Source organism: Dendropsophus ebraccatus, chromosome 11 (genome assembly GCF_027789765.1).
Source record: "Dendropsophus ebraccatus isolate aDenEbr1 chromosome 11, aDenEbr1.pat, whole genome shotgun sequence".
Classification (NCBI taxonomy): domain Eukaryota; kingdom Metazoa; phylum Chordata; class Amphibia; order Anura; family Hylidae; genus Dendropsophus; species Dendropsophus ebraccatus.
In genome coordinates this window covers 7,293,346-7,320,976 of record NC_091464.1, presented here as the reverse complement: position 1 = coordinate 7,320,976, position 27,631 = coordinate 7,293,346, and the positions used below count along the sequence as shown (strand labels likewise).

At 44.8% G+C, this 27,631-nt stretch overlaps 1 protein-coding gene across 1 annotated transcript; it reads left to right on the top strand.

The window, feature by feature from the left end:
• Positions 1 to 3,618: 3,618 nt before the first annotated feature.
• LOC138768064 (acidic mammalian chitinase-like) lies at positions 3,619 to 24,328 on the top strand. The gene is given in 12 exon segments (XM_069946079.1): positions 3,619 to 3,634; positions 3,844 to 3,873; positions 4,975 to 5,176; positions 5,344 to 5,400; positions 8,370 to 8,535; positions 9,968 to 10,092; positions 10,293 to 10,318; positions 10,321 to 10,403; positions 12,043 to 12,228; positions 17,838 to 17,954; positions 23,212 to 23,341; positions 23,951 to 24,328. Coding segments are annotated over 12 exon segments (1,446 nt in total). The 3' UTR covers positions 24,259 to 24,328.
• Positions 24,329 to 27,631: the final 3,303 nt, after the last annotated feature.

Genomic DNA, 27,631 nt, shown 5'->3' with positions numbered 1-27,631 from the left:
CTGATTATGTTGTGCAAAGGGAGGCACACCACTCAAAATCGCTTATAGCAGGACCGCAGCCTCTCCCCAGGGAAATCCTTGCAGGATCAATAGCCATACAAAAAAACACCTCCTCTCCGCCTAGGGATGTCCACGGGCGCAGGTCCAATGGAGACACAATGAGGAATAAAAATTATTTATTTAAAAAAAAACATTAAAAAGGTCCTTACTAATTATGTGCTGCCCAACAACTAGAATTGTCATTTGTTTCTTTAGTTTGAGCAGGGTCTGATTTTTTTTTTTTTCAGTTTTCCTCTTTTGTTTTGTTATCATTTTATGCCAGCAGACAGACACAGGTCTGTATATAGACACACACAGGTCTGTATACAGAACAGAATACTGACAAAGTCTACCACTCGGTTTCCAAATTTTACAAAAAAAAAAAAGTGAGAGAGACAAACACAGAATTAGACAGTAAAGTTTGCATTGTTCATTGTAGCACTATTTGGTAATAAAAGAAACACATGTTTCTGCATTTTAATGTGAAGATCCTTCTCATATTTCATTTGGAAAGATGGGCAAGTGAATGGGCAGACAAAACCAATAATCCACTCTTAAAGGAGAAAGATATTGATAAGAGATCCTTGAGTTGTGGATCACTGAGCATCATCTTTCCAGAATGAGCAAAACACTGTGCAGTCTTTGTAATAAATTTGTAATAAATGTGCTGAGACTCAGGAAAGGGTCCAGAAAAGAGTTCCTGGGAGCATGTTGGTGGTGGTGGATCTGAATCCCTTCTTTCCCTGGAGGGGCCAGGCTGTGGGGAAGGAGGCTGAGCTGCTGGAGCAAGGGTTACACTCCCTTGGGTAGCGTGGGTGGACTGCGTGGAAGTCTGGGTGGTGGGTAAGTTACTGGACACATTATCCGCTATCCACGTGATCACCTGTTCACACTGCTGCGGTTTCAATATCAGTCTACCATGAGACCCTGTGAGTTGGGCAAAGAAGCTAGGGAGTGGATGACTGTGGTGTGCCACTGCTCCCTGTGTCACCCTGCCCTGAAACAAGGCCTCTGCCCACTGCATCGCTTGGAACTCCACGCCCCCTTCCTCGACCCTTACCCCTTGGGTTCACCATTTTATTGACACTGCACAGTATACAGAGCTTAGATATGCCTTGAGTAAGAAATACAGAAATCAGAAAATATACTAGTGGTCCCACTATTTTTTTGTGGGGCTGTGATATACTGGTGATGACTGCACCTATACACACTCTGTGACACCCCCTTTACTCTGTGCAAGCAGTAGTGAACTTAGATAGGCCTTGCGTAAGAAATACAGAAATCAGAAAATATACTAGTGGTCCCAATAAAATAGTACTGAGCACTTCTTAGGGGTCTGTGAGCAACACCTAATGTCCCCTTTCTGCCAACAGCCGATCACCACAGTGTGCTGCTGAAATCGTGGTAGCTGCACTGCAAGTCCCAGCCAGAAGTCTGAAGTAATATAATTTAAAAACGATTTGAAGCCCTTACAAGGGCTGTTTGATTGTTTCGCTAGTATTCCCTGCCTACTGGAACGCTAATTCCCTCCCTAACGCTCTCCCTGACCAGCAGCAGCTCTGTCCCTAATCTCTTCCAGCATGCATATGAGCTTAGCCTTGCTGGCCAAGATTTTTATATGGCAGGGTCATCTGATGTGGCCAACCAATCGCTGCTATCGACATGTATGGGTCCCACGTGATTGCAGGATGTACCAAAGAGTCTCCTGCATGTTTATTGGCTGCGAAATAGCACCCAAACTTACAGGAAACAGACTTTCTCTAGTATCGCGAGATGCTCGTCCGAGTAACGTGTACCATCGATTACCCTAATGCTCGAAGGAGTACCAAGCTCGAATGAGCAACTTCAGCAGCCACCACTAATCAAATGCTGAGCGATTGGGTTCGGATGAACTCGAGCATGCTCAAGGTTTGCTCATTTCTATTCTGTATTAGTGATGAGCGAACCTTGAGCATGCTCGAGTTCATCCGAACCCAATCGCTCAGCATTTGATTAGCTGGGGCTGCTGAAGTTGGATAAAGCTCTAAGGTTGTCTGGAAAACATGGATGCAGCCAATGACTATATCCATCTTTTCCGCATAGCCTTAGGGCTTTATCCAACTTCAGCAGCCACCGCTAATCAAATGCCGAACGATCGGGTTCGGATGAACTCCAGCTTGCTCGAGGTTCACTCATCTCTAACACAGAAAAAAAATATAATGTTAATAAAAATTTCTGGTTACAAAATCTGTGCGGGAGGGGCATTGCCTACACAAGGTGGTCAACAGCAGTGTACTCTTACCCAGCAAGTCTCCCTCACCTTCCAATTAATGGCAGATCTGTCAGCCCTTGTGTTTCCCATCATCTCCATTCCTGTTATACACTCACACTCAGCTATTCACAATTCTGCTATAATGTGCCTGCACTTACACTCAGCCATATATACTGCTAAAAAGAAAAGATTCTGTCACTGCTCTCCTGCACAACTCTGTAATACTCACTTCCTGATTGGTCCATGCTAAACACACCACCTTCCCCATGTGACCACACAGATCTCTGACAGCAGCCCTGCTTCTCTATTCTATCCTGTTGTACTACGCTACTGCATTATGGGGATCTGCAGCTCCATTCTGTATCTACAAACTGCTGCTGTGTTATCAGGTTTATGCACTCAGTACTCATTTAAGAGTCTCCACTGATTGGCCCCTACAAAATTTGAATATGCAAAGAAGGGGTCCGTGGAGCCTCAGTTGTGAGTCTCAAAACACGGGAATAGCCAGATATCCCTCTCTCCAGAGAAGGAAGCCTGTTGCCAAGGGGTGCCTCCCAGTGGGAAGAACACCAAACCACCCTGATATGTAGTCCCTCAGGTCCTCACTCTGTTGCGAGCATTGGGACCTAAATAGGGAAACACCAGGGTGGCCCCTATAAGTCAAAGTCTGACTCTGTTGCAAGTGTAACGACATAAGACATGGGTTACCAAGGCAGGCATCCATCCACATACAGCTGTTTCAGGGTCGTTGCCCCTCATCAGTGTGGAGCAGGATTCTGGCTATCAGGGGCAATGATAAATAGACCAACAAAACACAGCAATCACTGAACTCAAAGAGAACAGTGTTCTCCCCACTGGGGGGCACCCCTTGGCAACAGGCTTCCTTCTCTGGAGAGAGGGATATCTGGCTATTCCCATGTTTTGAGACTCGTAACTGAGACTCCACAGACCCCTTATTTGCATATTCAAATTTTGTAGGGGGCAATCAATGGAGACTCTTAATTGAGTACTCCATTGGATTTTTTTCACTGTTCTCCTTGAGATCAGTGATTGCTGTGTTTTGTTGCTCTATTTTTCATTGCGCCTGATAGCCAGAATCCTCCTAGTACCATTCCAGCTTTGCTATTTCAAGATCTATGCCAAGCTCCCAGCTGCCTCTATTTTTTTGCCAAGACTTATTTATTATTTTTTTCTTTAAAATCTACGACTGAATTTTTTTTCATTGGATCCACCTGTCCAGCTCCCACACTGATATCGCTCAATCCTTCTCTATAAAACGCCATCCCAGACTCCTGGACAGTGCCGAGACAGACAGAGAAATGAGCAAGATGCTGCTTTGGGCGGGTAAGAGCCATGACCATTGTTACTTCACTGTCTATCAATGTTTTCCTCTATTCTTAGTATGTCCCTGTGGGGTTTGGGTCTCTATTATTAGTAAAAGATTACTGGGAGCTGTCATACAATAAGGGGCCTTGGAGGAATTGTACATACATTCAGCATGGACTGTGTTGCCATTGTATAGAAATGATGTTTCTGTTTTCTCCATGACACAGGTCTATTTCTGCTGCTGCATATTCAGCTGGGTAAGATACTGAATGATGTCATATGTTAAGATAAAGTTATTTAAAAATAATATTTAAATAAAAGTTACAAATAAAGCATGAAAATAAGAAGTACAGTGTCGGAGCAAGTGAAGAAGAAGCTGGAGGAGAAGGTGACAGAATGCTAGACTGTATCTTGGATTAGGGTACCACTTGGATTAGGATACCACTTGGGTTAGGATACCACTTGGATTAGGATACCACTTGGGTTAGGATACCACTTGGGTTAGGATATCACTTGGATTAGGATACCACTTGGGTTAGGATACCACTTGGGTTAGGATACCACTTGGGTTAGGATACCACTTGGATTAGGATATCTTTTGGGTTAGAATACCACTTGGATTGGGATATCACTTGGAATAGGATATCCTTTAGATTAGGATACCACTTGGATTAGAATACCATTTAGATTAGGATATCATTTGGATTGGGATACTACTTGAATCAGGATACCACTTGGATTAGGAAAGCCTTTGGATTAGGATATCATTTGGATTAGAATAGTTTTTGGATTAGGATACCACTTGGATTAAGATACTACTTGGATTAGGATACCACTTGGATTAGGATAGTTTTTGGGTTAGGATACCACTTGGATTAGGATAGCCTTTGGGTTAGGATACCACTTGGATCAGGATACCATTTGGATTAGAATACCACTTGGATTAGGATAGCCTTCGGGTTAGGATAGCCCTTGGGTTAGGATAGCCTTTGGTTTAGGATACCACTTGGATTAGGATAGCCCTTGGATTGGGATACCACTTGGATTATGAAAGCCTTTGGGTTAGGATACCACTTGGATTGGGATACCACTTGGATTAGAATACTACTTGGATTAGGATACCACTTGGATTAGGATACTACTTGGATTAGGATAGCCTTTGGGTTAGGATACCACTTGGATTAGGATACCACTTGGATTAGGATACCACTTAGATTGGGATACCACTTGGATTGGGATACCACTAAGATTAGGATATCACTTGGATTAGGATACTACTTGGATTAGGATAGCCTTTGGGTTAGGACACATTGTGCATTACACTGAGAATTACATTGATCTTTCTTTACTCCTTAAAGGTTCTACCTACAAGCTGGTTTGCTACTTTACAAACTGGTCCCAGTATCGGCCTGACCAGGGAAAGTACATGCCAGGGAATGTTGACCCGCAGCTCTGCACTCATCTCATATATGCCTTCGCCACCATGAGCGAACATAAGATTGCGCCGTATGAGTGGAATGATGACGTCCTGTATAAACAGTTTAATGATCTAAAGCAGAGGTTGGTATGTCAGTAATATTATTCCCCTTTCCTTGGGTTCACCGTAGCATCATTGTATCTGCCCATTGTTCAGGTCTAGAACATAAACTACAAGAGGTCCGTCCATCCAGCTCCTGTGTCCTGTATAAACCAAATACTAAGATTTAGTTTTGTTCTCTTATTTTCAGCAATCCAAAACTGGTGACATTATTGGCAATTGGTGGTTGGAACTTTGGAACGCAAAAGTAAGCCTGTGTGTGTGTGTGTGTGTGTGTGTATATATATATGTATATATATATATATATATATATACACAGTGGTGCCTTGGATTACGAGCATAATTCGTTCCGGGGCCGTGCTTGTAATCCAAATCCACTCTTAAACCAAAGCAAATTTTCTCATAAGAAATCATAGAAATGCAGACAATTGGTTCCATACCTCAAAAATAATGATTTACTATTCTGAATAACATGTAAAACAAATGAAACAAACATTTAGAAACAGCAGAATATGTAATAATATAAGTTACTGTACAGTAATGGAGAGGATGGGAAACACAAGGGCTGACAGAGACTGCAGGGAGCCTGAAGGAATGAGCAGGACATATGTGGGCACATAGATGCAGCGCTCTCTGTCCGGGGAGAGAGGGGTTACAGCTATGGAGAGATTACCTCCACAGTCCTGTCCCCTGATGTAATCCCTAGCCTGAAGTGGATCTGCTATGATTTGGAAGGTGAGGGAGACTTCCTGGGTCAGAGTACAGGGCTGTAGACCCCGCTATGCAGACCATGCCCCTCCCCCACTCCCCCTCCCACCCAGTACAGGGAGCTCTTAAACCAAAGCGATGCTCTTAAACCAAGTCACATTTTTGAAAAACTGTGAGCTCTTAAACCAAAACGCTCTTAATCCAAGTTACTCTTATACCAAGGTACCACTGTATATATATACAGTGATGCCTTGGATTACCAGTATAATTCGATCCGGGGCCGATGTTCAGAAACAGCTAAATCTGTTATAAATTACTGTACAGTATAGCAATCAGCATGTGGATTATAATGCATACTAACTTCATAAACCTGAAAAACAGCAGCAGTTTGTGGATTATGGGGAACTGCAGATCCCCATAATGCAGCAGTGTAGTACAACAGGCTAGAATAGAGAAGCAGGGCGGCTGTCAGAGATCTGTGTGGTTACATGACAGCAGTGGGGAAGGGGGTGTGTTCAGCATGAACCAATCAGGAAGTGAGAATCACAGAGCTGTGCAGGAGGACAGTGACAGAGACTTCTCTATACAGCAGTGCGAATGGCTGAGTGTAAGTGCAGGCACATTATAGCAGGGATGGAGAGGATGGGAAAGACAAGGGCTGACAGAGACTGCCGGGAGCATGAAGGAATGAGCAGGGCAGATGTGGGCAAATAAATGCAGCACTTTCTGTTCGGGGAGAGAGGGGTTACAGCTATGGAGAGATTACAGTGGTACCGAGTGGTACCGAGGATTACGAGCATAATTCGTTCCAGGACATCGCTTGTAATCCACATCACTCTTAAACCAAAGCAAATTTTCACATAAGAAATCATTGAAATGCAGACAATTGGTTCCACGCCCCAAAAATAATGTTTTTTTTTTTTATTCTTAATAAATCAAATGAAACAAACGTTTAGAAACAGCAGAATATGTGATATTATAGGTTACTGTCCAGTAATGGAAAGGATGGGAAACACAAGGGCGGACAGAGACTGCAGGAATGAGCAGGGCAGATGTGGGTACCGTATAGCAGCACTCTCTGTCCGGGGAGAGAGCGGTTACAGCCAGTGGTGGATCAAATGTACCCTGGGCCCCGGGCTGTCCACTCAACCTGCCCCCCCCCCCCCCGGTCAATCCGCCCACATTATAATCCATATATAATCCATATCCATATATGCCCATATATATAATATATATAATCCATATCCATATATGCCCCCCCATGCTGTCCCCAATAAATATAATGTTTGGTCCCTTGCTGCACAGAGGATGTCAGGAGAGGAGGGTGCTGTTCTTATAGGAGAGGTCACAGCAGCACAGAGGATGTCAGGAGAGGAGGGTGCTAATCCTATAGGAGATGGTCCCCCTCTCCCCCCTTATAGATGGTCCCCCTCTGCCCCCCCTTATAGATGGTCCCCCTCTTCCTTCTCCCCCCTCCCTTATAGATGGTCCCCCTTCCTCCCCCCTTATAGATGGTCCCCCTCTCCCCCCTCCCTTATAGATGGCCCCCCTCTGCCCCCCCTTATAGATGGTCCCCCTCTCCCCCCTCCCTTATAGATGGTCCCCTCTTGCCCCTCCCTTATAGATGGCCCCCCTCTGCCCCCCCTTATAGATGGTCCCCCTCTCCCCCCCTTATAGATGGTCCCCCTCTGCCCCCCTCCTTATAGATGGTCCCCCTCTTCCCCCCCCCTTATAGATGGTCCCCCTCTACCCCCCCCCCCTTATAGATGGTCCCCCTCTGCCCCCCCCCCCCCTGTGCACAGCAGATAACACACACAAAAAAAAAAAAAAACAGAACACAACTCATCTGCCACCCGTTCCCCCGTCGAGCCTCCTGGTCTGTCCCCGGCTGATGCGCGGCTGCCGGAGGTGTCCCGTCCTATACCCGGCAGCGCGCGCATCAGAGAGCTCCCCGTGCGCCGGAAGTCACAGCCACAGGTGCACGGGGAGCTCTCTGATGCACACGCTGCCGGGGATAGGATGGGACACCTCTGGCAGCCGCGCATCAGCTGTGGCAGATCATAATGTGGGCGGCGTGGCATGGGCCCCCTTGGAGCCTCGGGCCCCGGGAGGCCGCCCAAACCGCCCATATTATAATCCGCCACTGGTTACAGCTATGGAGAGATTACCTCCACAGTCCTGTCCCCTGATGTAAGCCCCAGCCTGAAGTGGATCTGCTATGATTTGGAAGGTGAGGGAGACTTCCTGGGTCAGAGTACAGGGCTGTAGACCCCGCTATGCAGACCATGCCCCTCCCCCACTCCCCCTCCCACCCAGTACAGGGAGCTCTTAAACCAAAGCAATGCTCTTACACCAAGTTATAATTTTGAAAAACTGTGAGCTCTTAAACCAAAACGTTCTTAAACCAAGTTACTCTTAAAGCAAGGTACCACTGTATATGTATATATATTTATTTATTTTTAAATGAAATCCTAAATCTCTTTACCGCTTTCCATGTTTTGGCTTTAGGTTCACAGATATGGTTGCTTCTGCTGGGAACCGGTCAGTTTTCATTCAGTCTGTGGTAGCGTATCTCAGACAATATGACTTTGATGGAATTGACCTTGATTTTGAGTACCCAGGATCTCGAGGTAGCCCTCCTGAGGATAAGCAGATATTTACTATACTGATACAGGTCAGGCCTCACACTTTATACATCTGCTTGTTTACAACTGTTTTACAATATTGCTTTTTACAGAAAACACATCTTGTGCGGTCCTGTTGTTTCACAGCTGGTGATAGAATGTTACATTGGTTAAAGGGATACTCCGGCAAAAATAGTTTTCTTTCTAATCAACTGGTTTCAGATAGTCATAATTTACTTCTATTTAAAAATCTCCAATTTTACAGTACTTATCAGCTGCTGTATGTCTCACAGGAAGTAATATATTCTTTCCTGACTGACACAGTGCTCTCTGCTGCCACCTCTGTCCACGTCAGGAACTGTCCAGAGCAGGAGAGGTTTCTATGGGGATTTGAGGCTGCTCTGGCCAGTTCCTGACAAATACAGAGGTGGCAGCAGAGAGCACTGTGTCAGGCTGGAGAGAATACACCCCTTCCTGCAGGACATACAGCAGCTGATAAGTATGGGAAGGACTGAGATTTTTAAATTTAATTACAAGTCTATATAACTTTCTGAAATCAGTTGATTTGAAAGAAAAAGATTTTCGCCAGAGTACCCCTTTAAAGCAATGCTTTTTTTTTTCTCTTATGATCATTGTTTAAAGATTGACTTGACGTTACTTGTCATTAAGGCAATGCTCACAAATTTGGCTTCTCTTCATAATAACAGCCATGGCAGCTATGTGACATATGACATTTCATCCTATCAGATCACATTGATATCACGCTTGGTTCTGCTGAAGCTCCAGACTATGTTATCCTTGCCTCAGGGCAGCTGACAGCTGACAATTCCCCAAACACCTTACCTCTCCCCGTCTCCTCTCCGGTGCTCCGCAGATTTCCAGTCCCAGTGGCTGCAGCGTCTGAGCAGCCGGTCAGCTGACAGGCCATTTAGCTAATCACAGGTCATGGCGGTCCCAGCTTGTGATTGGCTAAGCCACCTGTCAGCTGACGCTGCAGCCACCGGGACCGGGTAAGGTGTCAGGTGTTTGGGCAGGGACTGCATGGACATCGCTAACAATGTCCATGCAGCCCTTGCTGCCGATTATCAAGCTGTCTAATAGGTCCATTACACGAGCGCCGATCTAGCAGATCAGGGCTCGTTTCATAAAATGATCCGGCTGTAGTCGGCCCATGTAATAGTACCCTAAGTGAATAGGAATAAATCCGATATGAATAGGTCTTGAACAATATTATTTATTCTCCCAGTTATTTTAGTTTTATAGTTTACTGTTCCTTATTATTTTACTACAGATAATGGCATTGCTGCATACTGAACAGATCTTTTGGTTATCAGGTTCCTTTCTTAGGCTATGGACAGTACTGGAAATACAAGCTGTGTGTCAATCAAGCCCAGGCCCGCCTCCTTGACCCTTCAGCTCTGAGCCTGATCTGGAGATGACCGTTTGCTTTGGAGTCACCTGCTTTTCTCTTTTCTGTATTAGGAAATGCTGGATGCATTTGGCGAAGAATCAAAATCATCCGGTCGTCCAAGGCTTCTTATCACAGCAGCGGTGTCAGCAGGGAAAGGGACCATAGATGCTGGATATGAGATGGCAAATATCGGAGAGTGAGTCTAAATAAAGCAAGAAAATCATAGAGATCATGGGGTTGTGCAAAGCTTTGCGCTGTGACTGCTCTGTAATGGTTGGTGGTTTTCATTGTGTAATAGAAGATCATAGGATGATGAGTCTACAGTATATGGTGTAAGTTACATTTTGTGCAATCTTGAGCATGAACCCGGAATGACCTTGCTGTGTTCCTCCACAGATTACTGGATTTTATCAGCGTAATGACTTGGGCTGGGACACTCAGTCTGGACACAACAGCCCTCTGTGCAAGGGGTCCGCCGACTACGGAGAGTTAGAATACTTTAACATTGTAAGAAATGTTATGATGAATAATGAATGTATGATAAATGTATAATGAATGTATGATGAATAATGATGTAAGATGAATGTATAATGATGTATGATGATGTTTGATGAATGTATGATGAATGTATGATGATGTATAATGAATGCATAATGATGTATAATGGATGAATAATGATGTAAGATGAATGTATAATGAATGTATGATAAATAATGATGTAAGATGAATGTATAATGATGTATGATGATGTTTGATGAATGTATGATGTATGATGAATGTATGATTGTATGATGAATAATGATGTAAGATGAATGTATAATGATGTATGATGTTTGATGAATGTATAATGATGTATGATGAATGTTATGATGAATGTATGATAAATGTATAATGAATGTATAATGAATGTATGATGATGTATGATTATGTATGATGAATATATAATGTATAATGAATGTATGATAAATGTATAATGATTGTATGATGATGTATAATGAATGTATGATAAATGTATAATGAATGTGTGATGATGTGTGATGATGTATGATGAATGTATGATGTATGATGATGTATGATGAATATATAATGTATAATGAATGTATGATGATATATGATGATGTATAATGAATTGTAGCTTATTTGTAATGCTGGGAGGGTTAATCCGAGGTCTAGTTGCTGATGAACTCACTGTGATTAACCCTCTCAGCATTTTAGGCCAGCTTCACACTATGTAAAAACAACGTCCGTATTTCATAACGTCAGCCGTAGTTCTGCTAACATCAGCCATTATTTGTAAAAAAGAAAAATGGCCGTTGTTTGCACAATGGCAGTTGTTATGAAATATGGCCGTTGTTTTTACATAGTGTGAACCTGGCCTAAATATGCACTCCCACTCAGTGCACTTTATTATGCAAGCCTCTGGACAAGCATGCAGCTAGGCCTGGACAGTGTTAAACAATAGTGTCGAATCCTAATGATAAATAAAATGACTAGTTTATTATTTTAACATTTTTGGTATAATACAATAGTATTTTTCTTTTTTGAGTAAAAATAAAACAATGCGTGAACTGATAAAAAAAACAAAAAACAGGTGGTAAATAATGAGCAAGTTGAATATTTGGATGGTCGTAATCAATAACTGCCATTATATATATTTAAAGGGGTACTCCAGAGATTTTTTTTTAATCAACTGCTGTAAGAAAGTTATACAGATTTGTTAAAAAATTCCATTAAAAAAACTCCAGTATTCATCAGCTGCTGTATGTCCTGAAAGTGGTGTATTCTTTTCAGTCTGACATAGTGCTCTCTGCTGCCACCTCTGTCCATGTCAGGAACTGCCCAGAGTCCAAATTCCCAGAATTCACCACTTCACATAAGACACACAGCAGCTGATAAGTACTGTAAAACTGGAGAATTATTTTTTTTTTAAGTAATTTGCAATCTATAGAACTATGTAATGGCTGTGAAGTATGCTGCAGTATCTTCAATGAAACTCCAAATGTGCATGCATTTTTGATGCAGTACTGCAATGTGTAAGAGCGACCTTAAAGTTTGCTGTGTTGTGTTGTTCAGGATTCAGCATATGCGGTCTGGTCATTCCTCCACGCTCTGTAACTCAATCGTCAAATGTCCACTTTGCTCTTAGAATTTTGCAATGAATTATTGGAAGGACAATGGAGTCCCGGCAGAGAAGCTTTTAATTGGATTCCCAACTTATGGCCGAACGTTCAGAAACCCAGATCCTAAGAAATGTGATGTGGGGATTCCTGTGTCGGGAGCAGGATCAGCGGGGCCGTACACCAGGGAAGCTGGATTCTGGGCCTACTATGAGGTACCATTTCCTAGGGACACACAATAGCACAAAAGGGTCACTGTCATGGGGTGTTTTTTGTCTACATATCTATTTGCTTATGTGAATTTGTTATATGTAGCTATGTATGGGCCTATACGGCTGTATTGCCATGCCCTGTTCATAACTATCTTTTTTTTCTTACGCTAGATTTTATATAAACCTACACAGAAGGTGTAGGACGACTAATGGAAATCTAAATATATAAAAAAATAATATTTCTTTATTATGTGCACAATTTAAGGCTATGTTCACACTATGTAAGTCTCCGGACGTAGCGCATTCCGTGAATAAGCGGCCGGAGATTTACGTAGTTTGTGTACAATGGAAAGTATACAATCTACGGCTGCACAGTTCACACTATGTACGAACTTACGCCCGGATCCTATGTGGCGCCGTAAAAAATGAACCAGACCGTTGTTTGAGGATGAAAATGCCGTAACTTACGCCCGTAGAGTAACATGCGGTCCCATACGTAGTGGTGATTTCTTCATTTTTCCGCTCTTCTATGCCGATCCAAAAGGTTCTGTGGGGTGTCCGGGGCTAGGCGAAGATTTCAAAGTAAAAGACCGCTGTCAGATCGCTACACAGGGCGCTTGGGAAGCGTAAGTAGACTACGGGCGTAAGTTTGCGGTCCGTACGTAGTCGGCCGCAACTTGCGTAAATTCTCGGCCGGAGTTTAACACGTATATGTCCGGCCGCGAAAATATGCGGCCAGACATATACGTAGTGTGAACATAGCCTTAAGGTGTACTCTGGAGAATGAAGAAAAAAAAAATACATTGCTTTAATAAAGTTAGCTTACGTTCTAATATAACTTTTGTTTTAAAAAATTTATTGTTTTTGTATTTGTATTTTGTATTTATATATGTACATAAATATATATATATATATACTGTTGACTGAGGTAAGGTGTGATGCTGACCCTTCTGCTGCCACCAACATTTGTGTTGGGAATTGCAGGGCTACCTAAGCTGTTCCTGATTGCCTGCTCAGATCTAGTGGTGCTGAATAGCTGTATACATAGCAGGGTCCCTGTGTACTGCTGGGGAAGGGGGGCTGACGCCATCGCTGTGTCCGGCAGCCTCTGCACTGCTCGCTCTGCTTCTAGCACGATCACCGCCCACTGTGCAGAGGCTGCCGGACACAGCATTGTGTCCTACAGCCTCCTCCAGCTACTACTGCATATATGAATATACAGAGACCCTGCTCTGTACAGCACTGTACAGCAGCACTTGAGCAGAGGAGGGGATCAGGAGCTGCAGTTCTCGACACAAACATTGGTGGCAGCAGAGGGCCCATGCAAACCTCTAGCACCTTATATTTATATGTAAGACGTCATATTGTATACTAAGCAGTAGTTGGCTCCTCCATTATATACACGATCTCAACTCTTGTACACAGTCGGACCCTGTGTAACCTATGGAGGGGGAGGGGGGAGATTAGTCGGCAGCAGAGAGCAGAGAACAAAGGATTACACAGTGGGACCTGTGTGAAAGCTGGTATTCAGAGGTCAGAGAGGTCAGTGCTGACTGTTAGAGGAGATAGCCAGTGATGTAGCTGTAAATTAACTCTTTGCTGTCCTGTTTTGGTGCCTCATCTTCCTCCACTCCTCCCCTCTCCATTGACATTCAAACAGCTTTTTCATGAACCCCGAATACAAAGTTTCTTAAAATCGCCTGTACTATTGATTTCTGCAAGAAAAAAAAAATAAAAATTTAAACAACAGTGACACTTTAAAGTGGAGTCTGATATGAACTTCTAACACCTTGTCTGTCTATCAGGCTTCTGGCAGTATTGTTAGTGGTTCTGATTCATCTCCTCTATTTAACAAAGCGTCTATTGTTTTCTCAATCTGCATAATAAGGAAATAATATTTTTCATATTTTTGTCTTAAAAGGAACCAATCATGGTGATTGTGCTTATAAAGGCATTAGCAGTTCCCAATAGATTGGGTCATGTTTCCTACCTGGATTTCTTCCCTCAATCCAGTAACCTTTTATGTGAAAAAAATGATGCCTATGTCTATCCAGACATCGGGGCAGAGACAGGGCCATAACTAGGGAGGATTGGCAAGAAATGAGGCTTCTATGTCCCGGCAGTGTGTGACATCTCTTTTCCCTGTCAGTCACCCCCACAGACCGCACTCACAGGCAGAGAGCCGGGACCGGGGGCGTAGCTAAAGGATGATGGGCCCTGGTGCAAAATTTGACTTGCCCCACAACTCCCATCATAACCTGTCAGCAGGGCATGATAAGTGGTGTAGTTCTGCAACTTGGAAAGCCACATGCTGCAAACCTACAACTCCTATCATGAATGTTAGCGGGGAATGATGGGGGTTGTAGTTCTAGGGATAATAATAGTAATAACTAATAATAGTTCTAGGGATCTCACCTGTCCAGGTTCCTGCTCTTTTCTGGGGTTCTGTCCTCCTCTGGTCAGGTCTGGCTTCTGTGTATGATGGCAGAGCTAATCGCTCGGCCTGTATTACACAGAGCGGGAGTCCCGAAGGCAGAAGAGGGAGCAGTGAGCTCCTGCCAGTTGTATCAGCAATTGCGGATACAACTGAACAGAGAGGGAGACAGGGCCGGACTGGCACTAAAAAGCAGCCCTGCCATACAAAGCACCCTTCCAGCCCCCATAAAATATCATAATATAGTACCCCCCATAGTATCCAATCCCCCTAATATAGTGTTTCACATAGTATACAATCCCCCTAATATAGTGCCCCACATAGTATCCAATCCCCCACATAGTGCTCCACATAGTATCCAATCCTCCTAGTATAGTGCTCCACATAGTATCCAATCCCCCAAATATAGTGCTCCACATAGTATCCAATCCCCCCAATAGAGTGCTCCACATAGTATCCAATCACCCAAATATAGTGCTCCACATAGTATTCAATCCCCCTAATATAGTGCTCCACACAGTATCCAAACCCCCCAATATACTGTAGTGCCCCACATAGTATCCAATCCCCCAATATAGTGCCTCATATAGTTTCCAATCCCCCTAATATAGTGCCCCCACATAGTATCCAATCCCCCAAATATAGTGCTCCACATAGTATCAAATCCCCCATATAGTGCCCCACATAGTATCCAAGCCCCCTAATATAGTGCTCCACATAGTATCCAATCCCCCCCAATATAGTGTGCCACATAGTATCCAATCCCCCTAATATAGTGCTCCACATAGTATCCGATCCCCCTAATATAGTGCCCCACCAGAAAAACAACAATCCAGTAACTCATCTGTCAGCTGATCCTAGCAGCTCCTCTCCCGGCAGAGCACACACTACCATCATCCTCCGGCTTGGGCAGCAGGGTATAGAGACACTGACTGTGCCAGATGTGTCCTGCAGCCTCTGTCATGAATTATAGAGGCTGCAGGGACACCCGGCACAGGCAGTGTCTCTATATCCTGCTGCTGCCCGAGTCGGAGGATGATGGGAGTGCGCGCTGTGCTGGGAGAGGAGCTGTTCGGATCGTCTGACAGGTGAGTTACTGGTTTGTTGTTTTTCTTTTACTGGGAACCTGGGTACCATTTCGGAACGGCAGGACAGCACCCCGAAATCGAGACTGTCCCGCAGGATCCGGGACAGTTGGAAGCTATGCATATATACCCATACAGGGAAACACACACATGCTGTGCTCACAAGCAGGGGCGGATTAACTTTACCATAGGCCCCGGGCTGTTCACCAAGCCTGGGCCCCCCCACTCCACTGTAACTATGGTAACACTAGCCTGGCGTTCATAGTACGGGATAGATAATATCATGATGTCCTGATTTGTGCAAAATTGCCGTAAAAAAACAGTAATTTTTTTTGCAAATCATGGCGGAAGTGTAACCAGGAGACAGTACACCACAGAAAGTACAAGTCTTTTTGGGTGGTCATGGGCCCCCCCAGGAGCTCAGGGCCCCGGGCTGCTGCCTGAAACGCCCCTATTATAATCCACTACTGCTCACAAGCACATACATACATACATACATACATGCATACATGCACACATATACACCCATACACACACATGCTGTACACAAAGGTAGATACATACAGTCCCATATACACATACGGACATAGAGACACATACAAGTACATATACAGAGGCACATATAGTCAAGCACATATATAACTATTCAGAGACACACAGACGCTGTATAACAGGCACTTACATACAGTCTTATGTACACATACAGTCAGGAATACCCGTACAGAGAGAGAGAGAGAGACACACACACACACACGCGTACATGCTGTATATAGAGGCAGATACATACAGTCAGCTTCATAAATACTCATACAGGGACAGAGACACACACACACACACACACACATGCTGTACACAGAGGCACACACATACAGCCAGCCACATATATACTCATACAGGGACACAGACAGACACACACACACACACACGCTGTACATAGAGGCAAATACATACAGCAAGTAACATATATACTCATACAGGGACAGACAGACAGACACACACAGAGCCAGCAACATATATATATATATATATATATATATATATATACAGACACACACAGACACACAGCTTTGTACACTGAGGCACTTACATAGTGGTAGTGACTAAATCCCATACTGTAAAGGGACCTCTCCAGGCAAGCCCCGCCCCGGCCGAATTTCATTGGCTGCTCTACTCCGGGCTTCCTAGCAGCCAAAATCAGACCCTGCCGGACCCCCGACCCTAATCCGAATGTTTCGTTTCAGGTTTAGGGGTCAGTTTAAGGTTACTACTAACTATCTTAACTAACTTAACTATCCCCTGCCTACACAACAACCCTAACCCTCAGGGTTGGTGCTAATCAGGAGGGTTAGGTTTGGGGCTGTGTGGAGGGTTAGAACATGAGAAATCAGTGGGACGTCTGGGGGGTCTGACTTCTGGGACCTCCTGCAATCTCAGACCCAACTCTCCCCGATGAATGGAGTAACGGTGTACACACATGATCGTCATGCCACTTATTCTCTATGGGAACAGCTGGAGATAACAGCATTGCATCTTTGGAGGATCCTGATCCCTTCGCAGTGGAGACCTGGGGGCCCCTTCATGAAATTCATGGGTTCCACTGGTCAGACCCCTGTTATTAGTTATGCCCTATTCTGAGCTTTAGGCTTGATTTTATGGGACAACTCTTTTAATATAAAGGTGGTTATAATGTTACTCTTATCAGGGTAAGGCCATGTTCACACAGCGTATGACACCGGCCATTCTGCGACCCAGTGCGCCTCTACATAAATCCTTTGAATTCCGGAGTTGCAGGGACATTTCTAAGCCTGGCGTAAAAAATGCTGGACTTAATAAATGTCTCCCTATGTGTATACACTCCTGCCGGGATTCCCTCAGAATGCAGTGTACGAAAGGTTTGTATTAATCACAGCCATTATTGCAAATTCGCAACAACAGTGGTGATTAATACAAAACTTTGTGTGAACATGGCCTAATACTGTAATAATCAGGAGATATACCATTTGTAGTACATGATTGACGGATTTTCAGGTCTATAGGGCTATAGCTAATAACTGCATTAAATGATATTCTAAACCACAGTGTGTTCTCTTTAGATCTGCACTTGGCTTAAAGGAACCACAGTAAAATGGATTCCTGACCAAAGAGTGCCGTATGCTTGCAAGGATAATGAGTGGGTTGGATTTGATGACCAAGAAAGTTATGAATGCAAAGTAAGTTTTATTATAAATATAACAAATAAGCACTCTTCTTCATTTGTGCCTAAAGAGGATGTACCATCAGGTACCTCCTCTTTAATCTGACCTACAGATAGAACGGCGGCGTTGCGGGGAAGCGTGTACGGCGCTGTTCTATTCATAGGTACCGGGGCTGAAGCACAGGAGACGGGCCGGCCCACCCCCAGTGGGAGGGAATTCCCACCCCTCTATGACGCGGCTCTATTAGAATCAATGGAGCCGCGTCATAGAGGAGCGGGGGTTTCCTCCCACTGAGGGCTGCCCGGCCCGCCTCCTGTGCTTCAGCCCCGGTACCACGGCACCGGCTTCCCCGTGACAGCGCCGTTCTATCCGTGGGTCAGATTAAAGAGGAGGTACCTGGTGGTCTGAAGAGTCTGAAGAGGCTTTATCCATAAGTCCAGGGACAAAGAGATTCAGCCTACAGAGCAGAAGCTTTCCATTTAGACGTCATATCACAGCCAGAAATAGTGCTACGTCTCCTGTGTACACACAACAGTGTTATGGATGCACCTCAAGAGTCATATTGACTGTCTGCTCCGAGTTATAAATTTATAGTGCGCACTGAGAATCTAACACCCTGACACATTGATAGTTATGGCAGCCAGTTTACATATCCTGGGGGTGTGCATACTTCAACTCAGGGTCCATTTACACAGAAAGATTATCTGACAGATTATCTGCCAAAGATTTGAAGCCAAAGCCAGGAACCGACTATAAACAGATATCAGGTCATAAAGAAAAGCCTGAGATTTTTCCTCTTTTCAAATCCATTCCTGGCATTGGCTTTAAATCTTTGACAGATAATCAGGCAGATAATCTTTCTGTATAAATGGACCCTAAGGCTATGTTCACACTACGTAAATCTACGGCCGTAGTTCTCGCCGCAGAACTACAGCCGTAGATTTGCGAGGTGGAACATAGCATTGTTTACTATGGGATCCCGGCTGGAGCGTACACACATCGTATACGCTCCTGCCGGTTCCCATGCGGCGCCGCAAACAACTGACAGGTCCATTATTTGCGGACGGAATTCAATGAATTCCGTCCGCAGAAGGACCTGTCAGTTCACACAGTGAAGCAAGCGGCTCCGGCCGCTTGCTTCACTCTGTGCTATGGGAAGCTCTGATGCGGGCGCGTGCTGATGCGCCCGCATCAGAGCTCCACGGAGGAAAGATCATCCGGCCGGTACTTAAGTAACCGGTCTCATCCGTAGTGTGAACATAGCCTAATGGTGCATCTACACAGGCAGATTTATCTGACAGATTTTGGAAGCCAAAGCCAGGAACAGACTAAAAACAGGGAATGGGTCATATAGGAAAGACTGAGATTTCGTCTCTTTTCAAATCCATTCCTGGCTTTGGCTTTCAAAATCTGTCAGATAAATCTCTCTGTGTAAACGCACCATTAGGCTTGCGTCAGTCTTTCATTGGCTGAGGTACATTGTATCTTGAAATTTGTTTGAAATGGCTGATATGCTTTTAGGCACAACAGTAGGGTCGGACTGGCCCACCTGAATAGCAGAAGATCCTTAGATATCCTAGTAAATCCTTGCTGTGCTATGATTACTTTAATGTGGGCTTTCAAAAAGTAGTTCCAAAAAACTTTAATCCAACATGATACAGGAGTCGAGTCGTATATATGTATCTTCTTTTAGGTGCAACCTACTGTACATAGGTATATGTTTCCACCCACCCTAGGAAGACCCCCTATGCCCAGCCTTTACAAGAAGAAACCATGCTCTCTACAGGTTTTACCTGGTCATATAGCAATATAGCCAGGGCAGTTTATAGCATTGGGCAGGTGGTGCAACCGCTCGAGCACTGACCACCTGCAAGCTGTGGGGGGTGGTAGAGGTGCCTCTGGCATCAGGCCCCTGCTAGAAATGCCCTATTTAACTGCAACTTGCCCATTTCCCATTCATGGAGCTGTTTACATAACTTCTGGAGCTTCAAAGGGGAAGTCCGGCCAGACCAATTTTTTTCTAGCAAGTGCTAAGGAGTGGGAGGGTAAAAGAAATAACATCCTCTTACATCCTCGCTGGTGGCTGCATACAGCAGCTCTGGTCCCCGGGTCCCTGGCCTCTTCCTGGTCTGAGCGGGGACCTGGGTCGTGACGTGTGAGGTCTACTTAGCCTGTTAGCGGCCGTAGTGGGGTCCCATCTTGGCTGCTGACTGGCTGAGGAGACCTCACATGTCCCCGCTCAGTCCGGAAAGCGGACAGGGACCCGGGGGCTGCAGCGGCTGTATGCAGCCACCAGCGCTGGAGCAGGGGAGGAAAGAGGATGTTATTTCGCACTCACCCTTAAAGTGACACTGTCACCCACTTTTTGCATTTTGAATGCTCTCCACAGGTGTAAAGGGTAAATGTTACAGCTTTCATTACTTATTTTATATCACACCTCATGGTGCTTGTTCTGGTAAAAAGTCGTTTTTATCACCTGTGGATTGGTATATGTGGGCGGGGCCTCGCGACCTATGTGCCACATCGCTCAGCCCTTAGCACCACTTAGGCCAGCCTCCATCCGCGACGTCATCGCCGCATAGGCCCTGCCCCCTCATCGGCCATTGGTGTAGGACAATCTAGGGGGTGGGGCTTAGAGCTTTAGGTTGGCCCTTCCTATTGCTGCTGAGGCAGGGCCTATGCAGTGATGTCACGGATGGGGGTGGGGCTAGGGGGCGGAGCGATGTGGCACATAGGCCGCGAGGCTGCGAGGCCCCGTCCACATATACCAATCCACATGTGATAAAAACAACTTTTTACCAGAACAAGCACCATGAGGTATAATATAAAATAAGTAATGAAAGCTGTAACATTTACCCTTTACACCTGTGGAGAGCACCTGTGTCAAAATGCAAACAGGGGGTGACAGTTTCACTTTAAAGGGACTCTGTCAGCTCCTGGGCCCTACCTGAGGTGCTGGCAGTGTGCTGTAGCTGGCAGCCCCCAGTAAGCATGGTGCCTTTTTGGTAATTTTCCGTGCAGCGGATTATGTACAATCTTATGTCTCCTACTGTACTAAAGAGTCACAGAGCAGTTGATAGTGTCACACTCTGGCATGCATCCTCCTCCCTCTTCATGAATAATCAATGCTGCTCGACCTCCTGCTCGCTCAGCTGTCAGATTGCAGATCAGTCCTCTGTAGGCAGTTTATGTGTGAAGCAATCTCTTCTCCCTAATGTGTTGGGGTTGTGGTCTAGGGGTAACTCACCTCTCTGGAGACCTGCCAGCAGTTCATTCTCTGGTGCGAAAATCCCCTGATGCAAATAATTAGATGTCTTTTTTTTTCTCTCATTATTGTATCATTTTTAAGGCTATGTTCACACACAGTATTTTTGCTCAGTATTTTGCAACCAAAATCAGAAGTGGATTGAGAACACAGAAAGGCTATGTTCTCACACTGTTGAAATTGAGCGGATGGCAAATATGGCAAATATTGGACGTTGTTTTAAAATAACAGTAATTATTTGCTATTAAATAACCTTTCTGTGTTCTCAATCCACTTCTGGTTTTCGTTGTAAAATACTGAGCAAAAATACTGTGTGTGAACATAGCCTAAAAATGATACAATAATGAGAAAAAAAAAGACATCTATTTAATTTCCATCAGGGGATTCAAACCAGAGAATGAACTGCTGTCAGGTCTCTAGACAGGTGAGTTACCACTAGACCACAGCTTCAACACATTAGGGAGAAGAGATTCAATTATACCTGAGTGTTTCTTTCAGACAGAAACTGCCTACAGAGGACTGATCTGCAATCTGACAGCTGAGCGAGCAGGAGGCCTGGCAGCATTGATTATTCATGAAGAGGGAGGAGGATGCATGCCAGAGTGTGGCACGAACAACTGCTCTGTGACTCTTTTGTACAGTAGGAGACATAAGATTGTACATAATACGCTGCACGGAAAATTTCCAAAAAGGCACCATGCTTACTGGGGGCTGCCAGCTACAGCACACTTCCAGCACCTCAGGTAAGGCCCAGGAGCTGACAGATTCCCTTTAACCTGTGTTCTCTGAATGCAGATAGAGTGAAAGGGAATGGCAGAGCATGAGCTGTAAGCATCCTGCTCCCCCATTCATCCTCATATCCTGTAGGCCCTGCAGACCTATAGGCTATTAGTGACTGGGATGTGACCCCCTGCTCTAATAGATAGAAAGGACCACCATACACTACGTATGAGTACACCAGTCTAAAATAAAGGCATGCCCCTTTTTCTGCAATATTCGGGAATGCAAAATGAATTCATAGATGACCAGCAAGCACTAACCAGTTACTTAGAAAGTTACACTGGTTGTCTAATCTTACTAGTCCTACACATGGTTCCCCAAGGATTAAACAACCCCATTCACCAAAATTTAGTTTTTTTAAATCAACTGGCGCCAGAAAGTGCCAGATATTTGTAATTTATTTCTATTAAAAAATCTCTAGTCTTATCAGCTGCTGTATGTCCTGCAGGAAGTGGTGTATTCTTTTCAGTTTAGAGAACAGGAGAGATTTTCTATGGGTATTTGCTGCTGCTCTGCACAGTTCCTGACATGGACAGAGGTGTCAGCAGAGAGCACTGTGTCAGACTGGAGAGAATACACCACTTCCTGCAGGACACACAGCAGCTGATAAGTACTGGAAGACTGGAATTTCTTTTTATAGAAGTAAATTATAAATCACTGGCACTTCCAGTTGCCTGTTGATTTAAAAGAAAAAAAATGTTTGGTGAACAACCCCTTTAAAGAGGAAGTCTGACGCCGGGGGAAAAAATATTCCAGACTGGGGGTGGGGGAACATAAAAAAAACCTGTCCTGGTGCCCATGCAGTGCCATGTCCGGCTCCTGTACCCCAGTCTTCTTAGCTCCCCACTGACTATGTCACAACACGGTTGATGGATGCCCCACTCAGCCAGTCAGTGACTGGGACGGGACACTGCTGCAATCACCGTCCCACACATTTGTGTCGTTCATCCTTGGTCGTGATGTATGCGGAAAACGGGAGAAGAGGACGCCCGTCGGGGTACGGGAGCCTGGGGATGCGGCGCAGCAGGGGCACAGGGACAGGTGAGCATAATGTATTTTTTAATTTCCCCCACCCCCGCCATAATGATTTTTTGCCCCCTGCTGGACTTTACCCCCTTCAGATTGTAAATCATATATTCTTTATAAGCATAATAATAATGTAATGCGGCTGCTGATATCATCATCATCATCATCATCATCATTATATGTTGTTTTTCTTCCCTTAAGGTGAGATTCTTAAAAGAAAGCGGCTTTGGCGGTGCTATGGTCTGGGCCATTGATTTAGATGACTTCCAGGGAAGCTTTTGTAATGAAGGGAAATATCCACTCATCAGCCACCTGAAGTCCCTACTGGAGAGTAAGTGACCATTCAAAAGAGAAATGATGCAGGATCCTCTCTAGCCCACACAGGAGCAAGATATTTCTTCTTCCACAGTCTGCATTAAACATTCAATGAAACATTTAACTCTCTCTCTCTATATATACAGTATATCTTCATTTTATTATCTTCCAAGTTTTCCTCGATTGTCAACAAATTTCCCAGAGAGAGAGAGAGAGAGAGAGTAGGAGAAAAAAATAATAAAAAAACTGTACAGTGTGAATGGGGCCCATGCAGCAAATAACTTGACTCAGCAGCCCCTTGAACATGTGACCACTGGGGCCAGTGACTAGGACAGTACCGCTCCATTCAAACTCTTCCCTACTAGATTCTTGCAATGAGGAGGAAATGAGGGATCCTAGTGATGGATATATGATAAATCAATAGATCAATCTCTTACTGGGAAAGTTAGGGGGGTCAGCGAGTTCCTCTCAATGAATGGAGCACTATAGAAGGATATATACTAGATGGAAATTTAGGATGGTGCAACAGTAAAGAGCTTTGTAGACAATATTGATATTTATTGTATTTTTATGAGAAACAAGTAACTGGACTTTAGCTTTAATGTTTTCTCTATAATTTATTTAGGTTCAACTGTGAACTGTCCTGGAGAGATATGTGGCGGCATGACAACTCCGACTCCAGGTACCCCCACCACAACTACAAGCACAGCTAACCCTGGAGACACTACCCCTGAGCCTCCAGTCACTCCTCCAACGGATCCTCCCACTCAGGATGTGGACACCAACTTCTGTGTGGATAAAACCGATGGCCTTCATGTAAACCCACTAAATGCAAACAAATTCTACATCTGTGCAGCTGGAGTTACCTATTCCATGAAATGTGCAGAGGGGTTAGTATTCCAGGCAAGCTGCAGCTGCTGTAACTGGCCGTGAAGATGCAGCCGCCCCCTCAGATCTAATACTACCAATGTATATGTCCTAATAAATGTTCAGTTCAATACGCTATTGTGATATATGGGGGTGTGCTTCTAAGCATAAACAAAACCAATTCTTGTATTTCCCACCATGCCAAACTTTTCACAGCCACAAACAGACCCTAGAAAAAGGTAAAACACAGAAGGGCCCCAGAACAATGTCTGCTAGAGATGGCCCTATCAATATCTATCAATTATATACAAAATGTCAATTATATACCCCAGCCACCTTATACTGATACACCATACATTACATACCCCAGCCTCCTTATACTGATACATACATTATATACCCAGCCTCCTTATACACCATACATTATATACCCCAGCCTCCTTATACTGGTACACCATACATTATATACTCAGCCTCCTTATACTGATACATACATTATATACCCAGCCTCCTTATACTAATACACCATACATTATATCCCCCAGCCTCCTTATACTAATACACCATACATTATATACCCCAGCCTCCTTATACTGATACATACATTATATACCCTAGCCTCCTTATACGGATACACCATACATTATACACCCTAGCCTTCTTATACTGATACACCATACATTATATACCCCAGCCTCCTTATACTGATACATACATTATATACCCCAGCCTCCTTATACTGATACATACATTATATACCCCAGCCTTTTTATACTGATACATACATTATATACCCCAGCTGCCTTATACTGATACATACATTATATACCCCAGCCTCCTTATACTGATACATACATTATATACCCCAGCCTTCTTATACTGATACATACATTATATACCCCAGCTGCCTTATACTGATACATACATTATATACCCCAGCCTCCTTATACTGATACATACATTATATACCCCAGCCTTCTTATACTGATACATACATTATATACCCCAGCCTTCTTATAATGATACACAATGCATTATATACCCCAGCCTTCTTATACTGATACACCATACATTATATACCCCAGCCTTCGTATACTGATACGTACATTATATACCTATATACCCCAACCTTCTTATACTGATACACCATACATATTGTACCCCAGCCTTCTTATACTGATACGTACATTATATACCCCAGCCTTCTTATACTGATACCTACATTATATACCCCAGCCTCCTTATACTGATACACCATACATTATATACCCCAGCCTTTTTATACTGATACATACATTATATACCCAGCCTTCTTGTACTGATACACCATACATTATATACCCCAGCCTTCTTATACTGATACACCATACATTATATACCCCAGCCTTCTTATACTGGTACACCATACATTATATACCCCAGCCTTCTTATACTGATACACCATACATATTGTATCCCAGCCTTCTTATACTGATACGTACATTATATACCCCAGCCTTCTTATACTGATACCTACATTATATACCCCAGCCTCCTTATACTGATACACCATACATTATATACCCCAGCCTTTTTATACTGATACATACATTATATACCCAGCCTTCTTGTACTGATACACCATACATTATATACCCCAGCCTTCTTATACTGATACACCATACATTATATACCCCAGCCTTCTTATACTGTTACACCATACATTATATACCCCAGCCTTCTTATACTGATACACCATACATTGTATACCCCAGCCTTCTTATACTGATACATACATTATATACCCCTCCCTTCTTATACTGATACACAATACATTATATACCCCAGCCTTCTTATACTGATACACCATACATTATATACCCCAGCCTTCTTATACTGATACATACACAGTGTCGGACTGGGGCACCGGAGGATCGGAGGATCCTCCGGTAGGCCCCAGACCCCCACACAGTTAACACACTGTCACTGTTGGGTGGCAGGGCCCCCCAACAGTGACAGTGCTGCACCTCTAGAAATGCTGTCACCTGGCTGGGCCCTCATTTTTCCAGTCAAGTGTGTAACGCCTGGAGTAGTGGATCCACTGAACCGTCACTAGCGATGGCACTAACCTTACCAGGGAGCAGAGTCTAAGGGGCCGCTGGTTTTCACCAGAGCCCCCCGCAAGGCGGGATGGACTTACTGCGGCAGGCGACCCCCAGGTCGCTACCCCTGGCTTGGTTGCTAGTGACGGCAGGCGAGGCGTGCAGGAGCAGTAGGCAGGAGTGCAGGCAGAGGTCTGCAGGTGTGATTGCAGGTGGCTGACAGGACTCAGGAACAATGGGAAGGCAGCGGGCAAGGACTAGGGACAAGGACTGCGGACAGGAACAAGGTTTACGGTCAGGAACAACAGGGAGCTGGGCCAAACGCTATGGGAAGCATGCAGAGGCTCCAACACCTGTAGTGGGGCAGGGCTGGAATTTATAGGGAGTGATTAGAGCAACTAACCAATTAGGGGCGGACTGGCCCTTTAAATCTGAGACAGCCGGCGCGCGCGCCCTAGGAGCGGGACGAGGTAAGGCGCCCCCGGGGCCGAACAGGTAGCAGCGCCGGGTCCCTGCACAAGGACCCCGGCGGCTGCATGGGGCAGAGGGAGGTCGCGGCGGCGGCCCGGAGCACGGGACGCCGCCGCTGCCGTGACAGTACCCCCCTTTGGCCTCCCCCTCTTTCTAGCCTGCAGGAACCTCTTGATGAGATCTTGGTCCAGGATGTTAGCCTCGGGTTTCCAGGACCTCTCCTCAGGACCAAATCCTCTCCAGTCCACTAGGAAGAACCGTCTCCCTCTGACAGTTTTCATGGCCAGAATGTCTTTAACAACGTAGACGTCGTCAGAGACAGCTTGTGGAGCAGTGAATGAAGACTTATTGGAGAACCGGGAAACATGGAAGGCGTTCGGAATCCGCATAGTAGGGGGTAGGCGGAGTTTGTAGGTGACAGGGTTGATGCGTTTTAGCACCGAGAAAGGACCGAGGAATCAAGGACCCAACTTGTAGCTGGGAATCTTGAGTCGAACATATTTGGCTGAGAGCCAGACTTTGTCACCTGGGAGAAAATTCGTGGCAGATCTTCTTCTCTTATCCGCCTGGTCCTTCATGTGGTCAGATGCCTTGAGCAAAGATTGTCGAGTCTGTTCCCAAATCGACTGCAGGTCAGATAACAACTCCTCCACGGCTGGGACCTCAGAGGATGGAGAGAGGCAGAGGAGGACGAGGGTGATGCCCATAGACCACATAGAAGGGTGACTTGCCTGTGGAACTCGAGTCCAGATGGTTGTAGGAGAACTCTGCCCATGGAAGCAGACTGGACCAGTTGTCCTGGCGAGCGGAGACGAAGTGTCGAAGATAATTGCCAAGGACCTGATTGACCCTTTCCACTTGCCCATTGGTCTGGGGATGATAGGCCG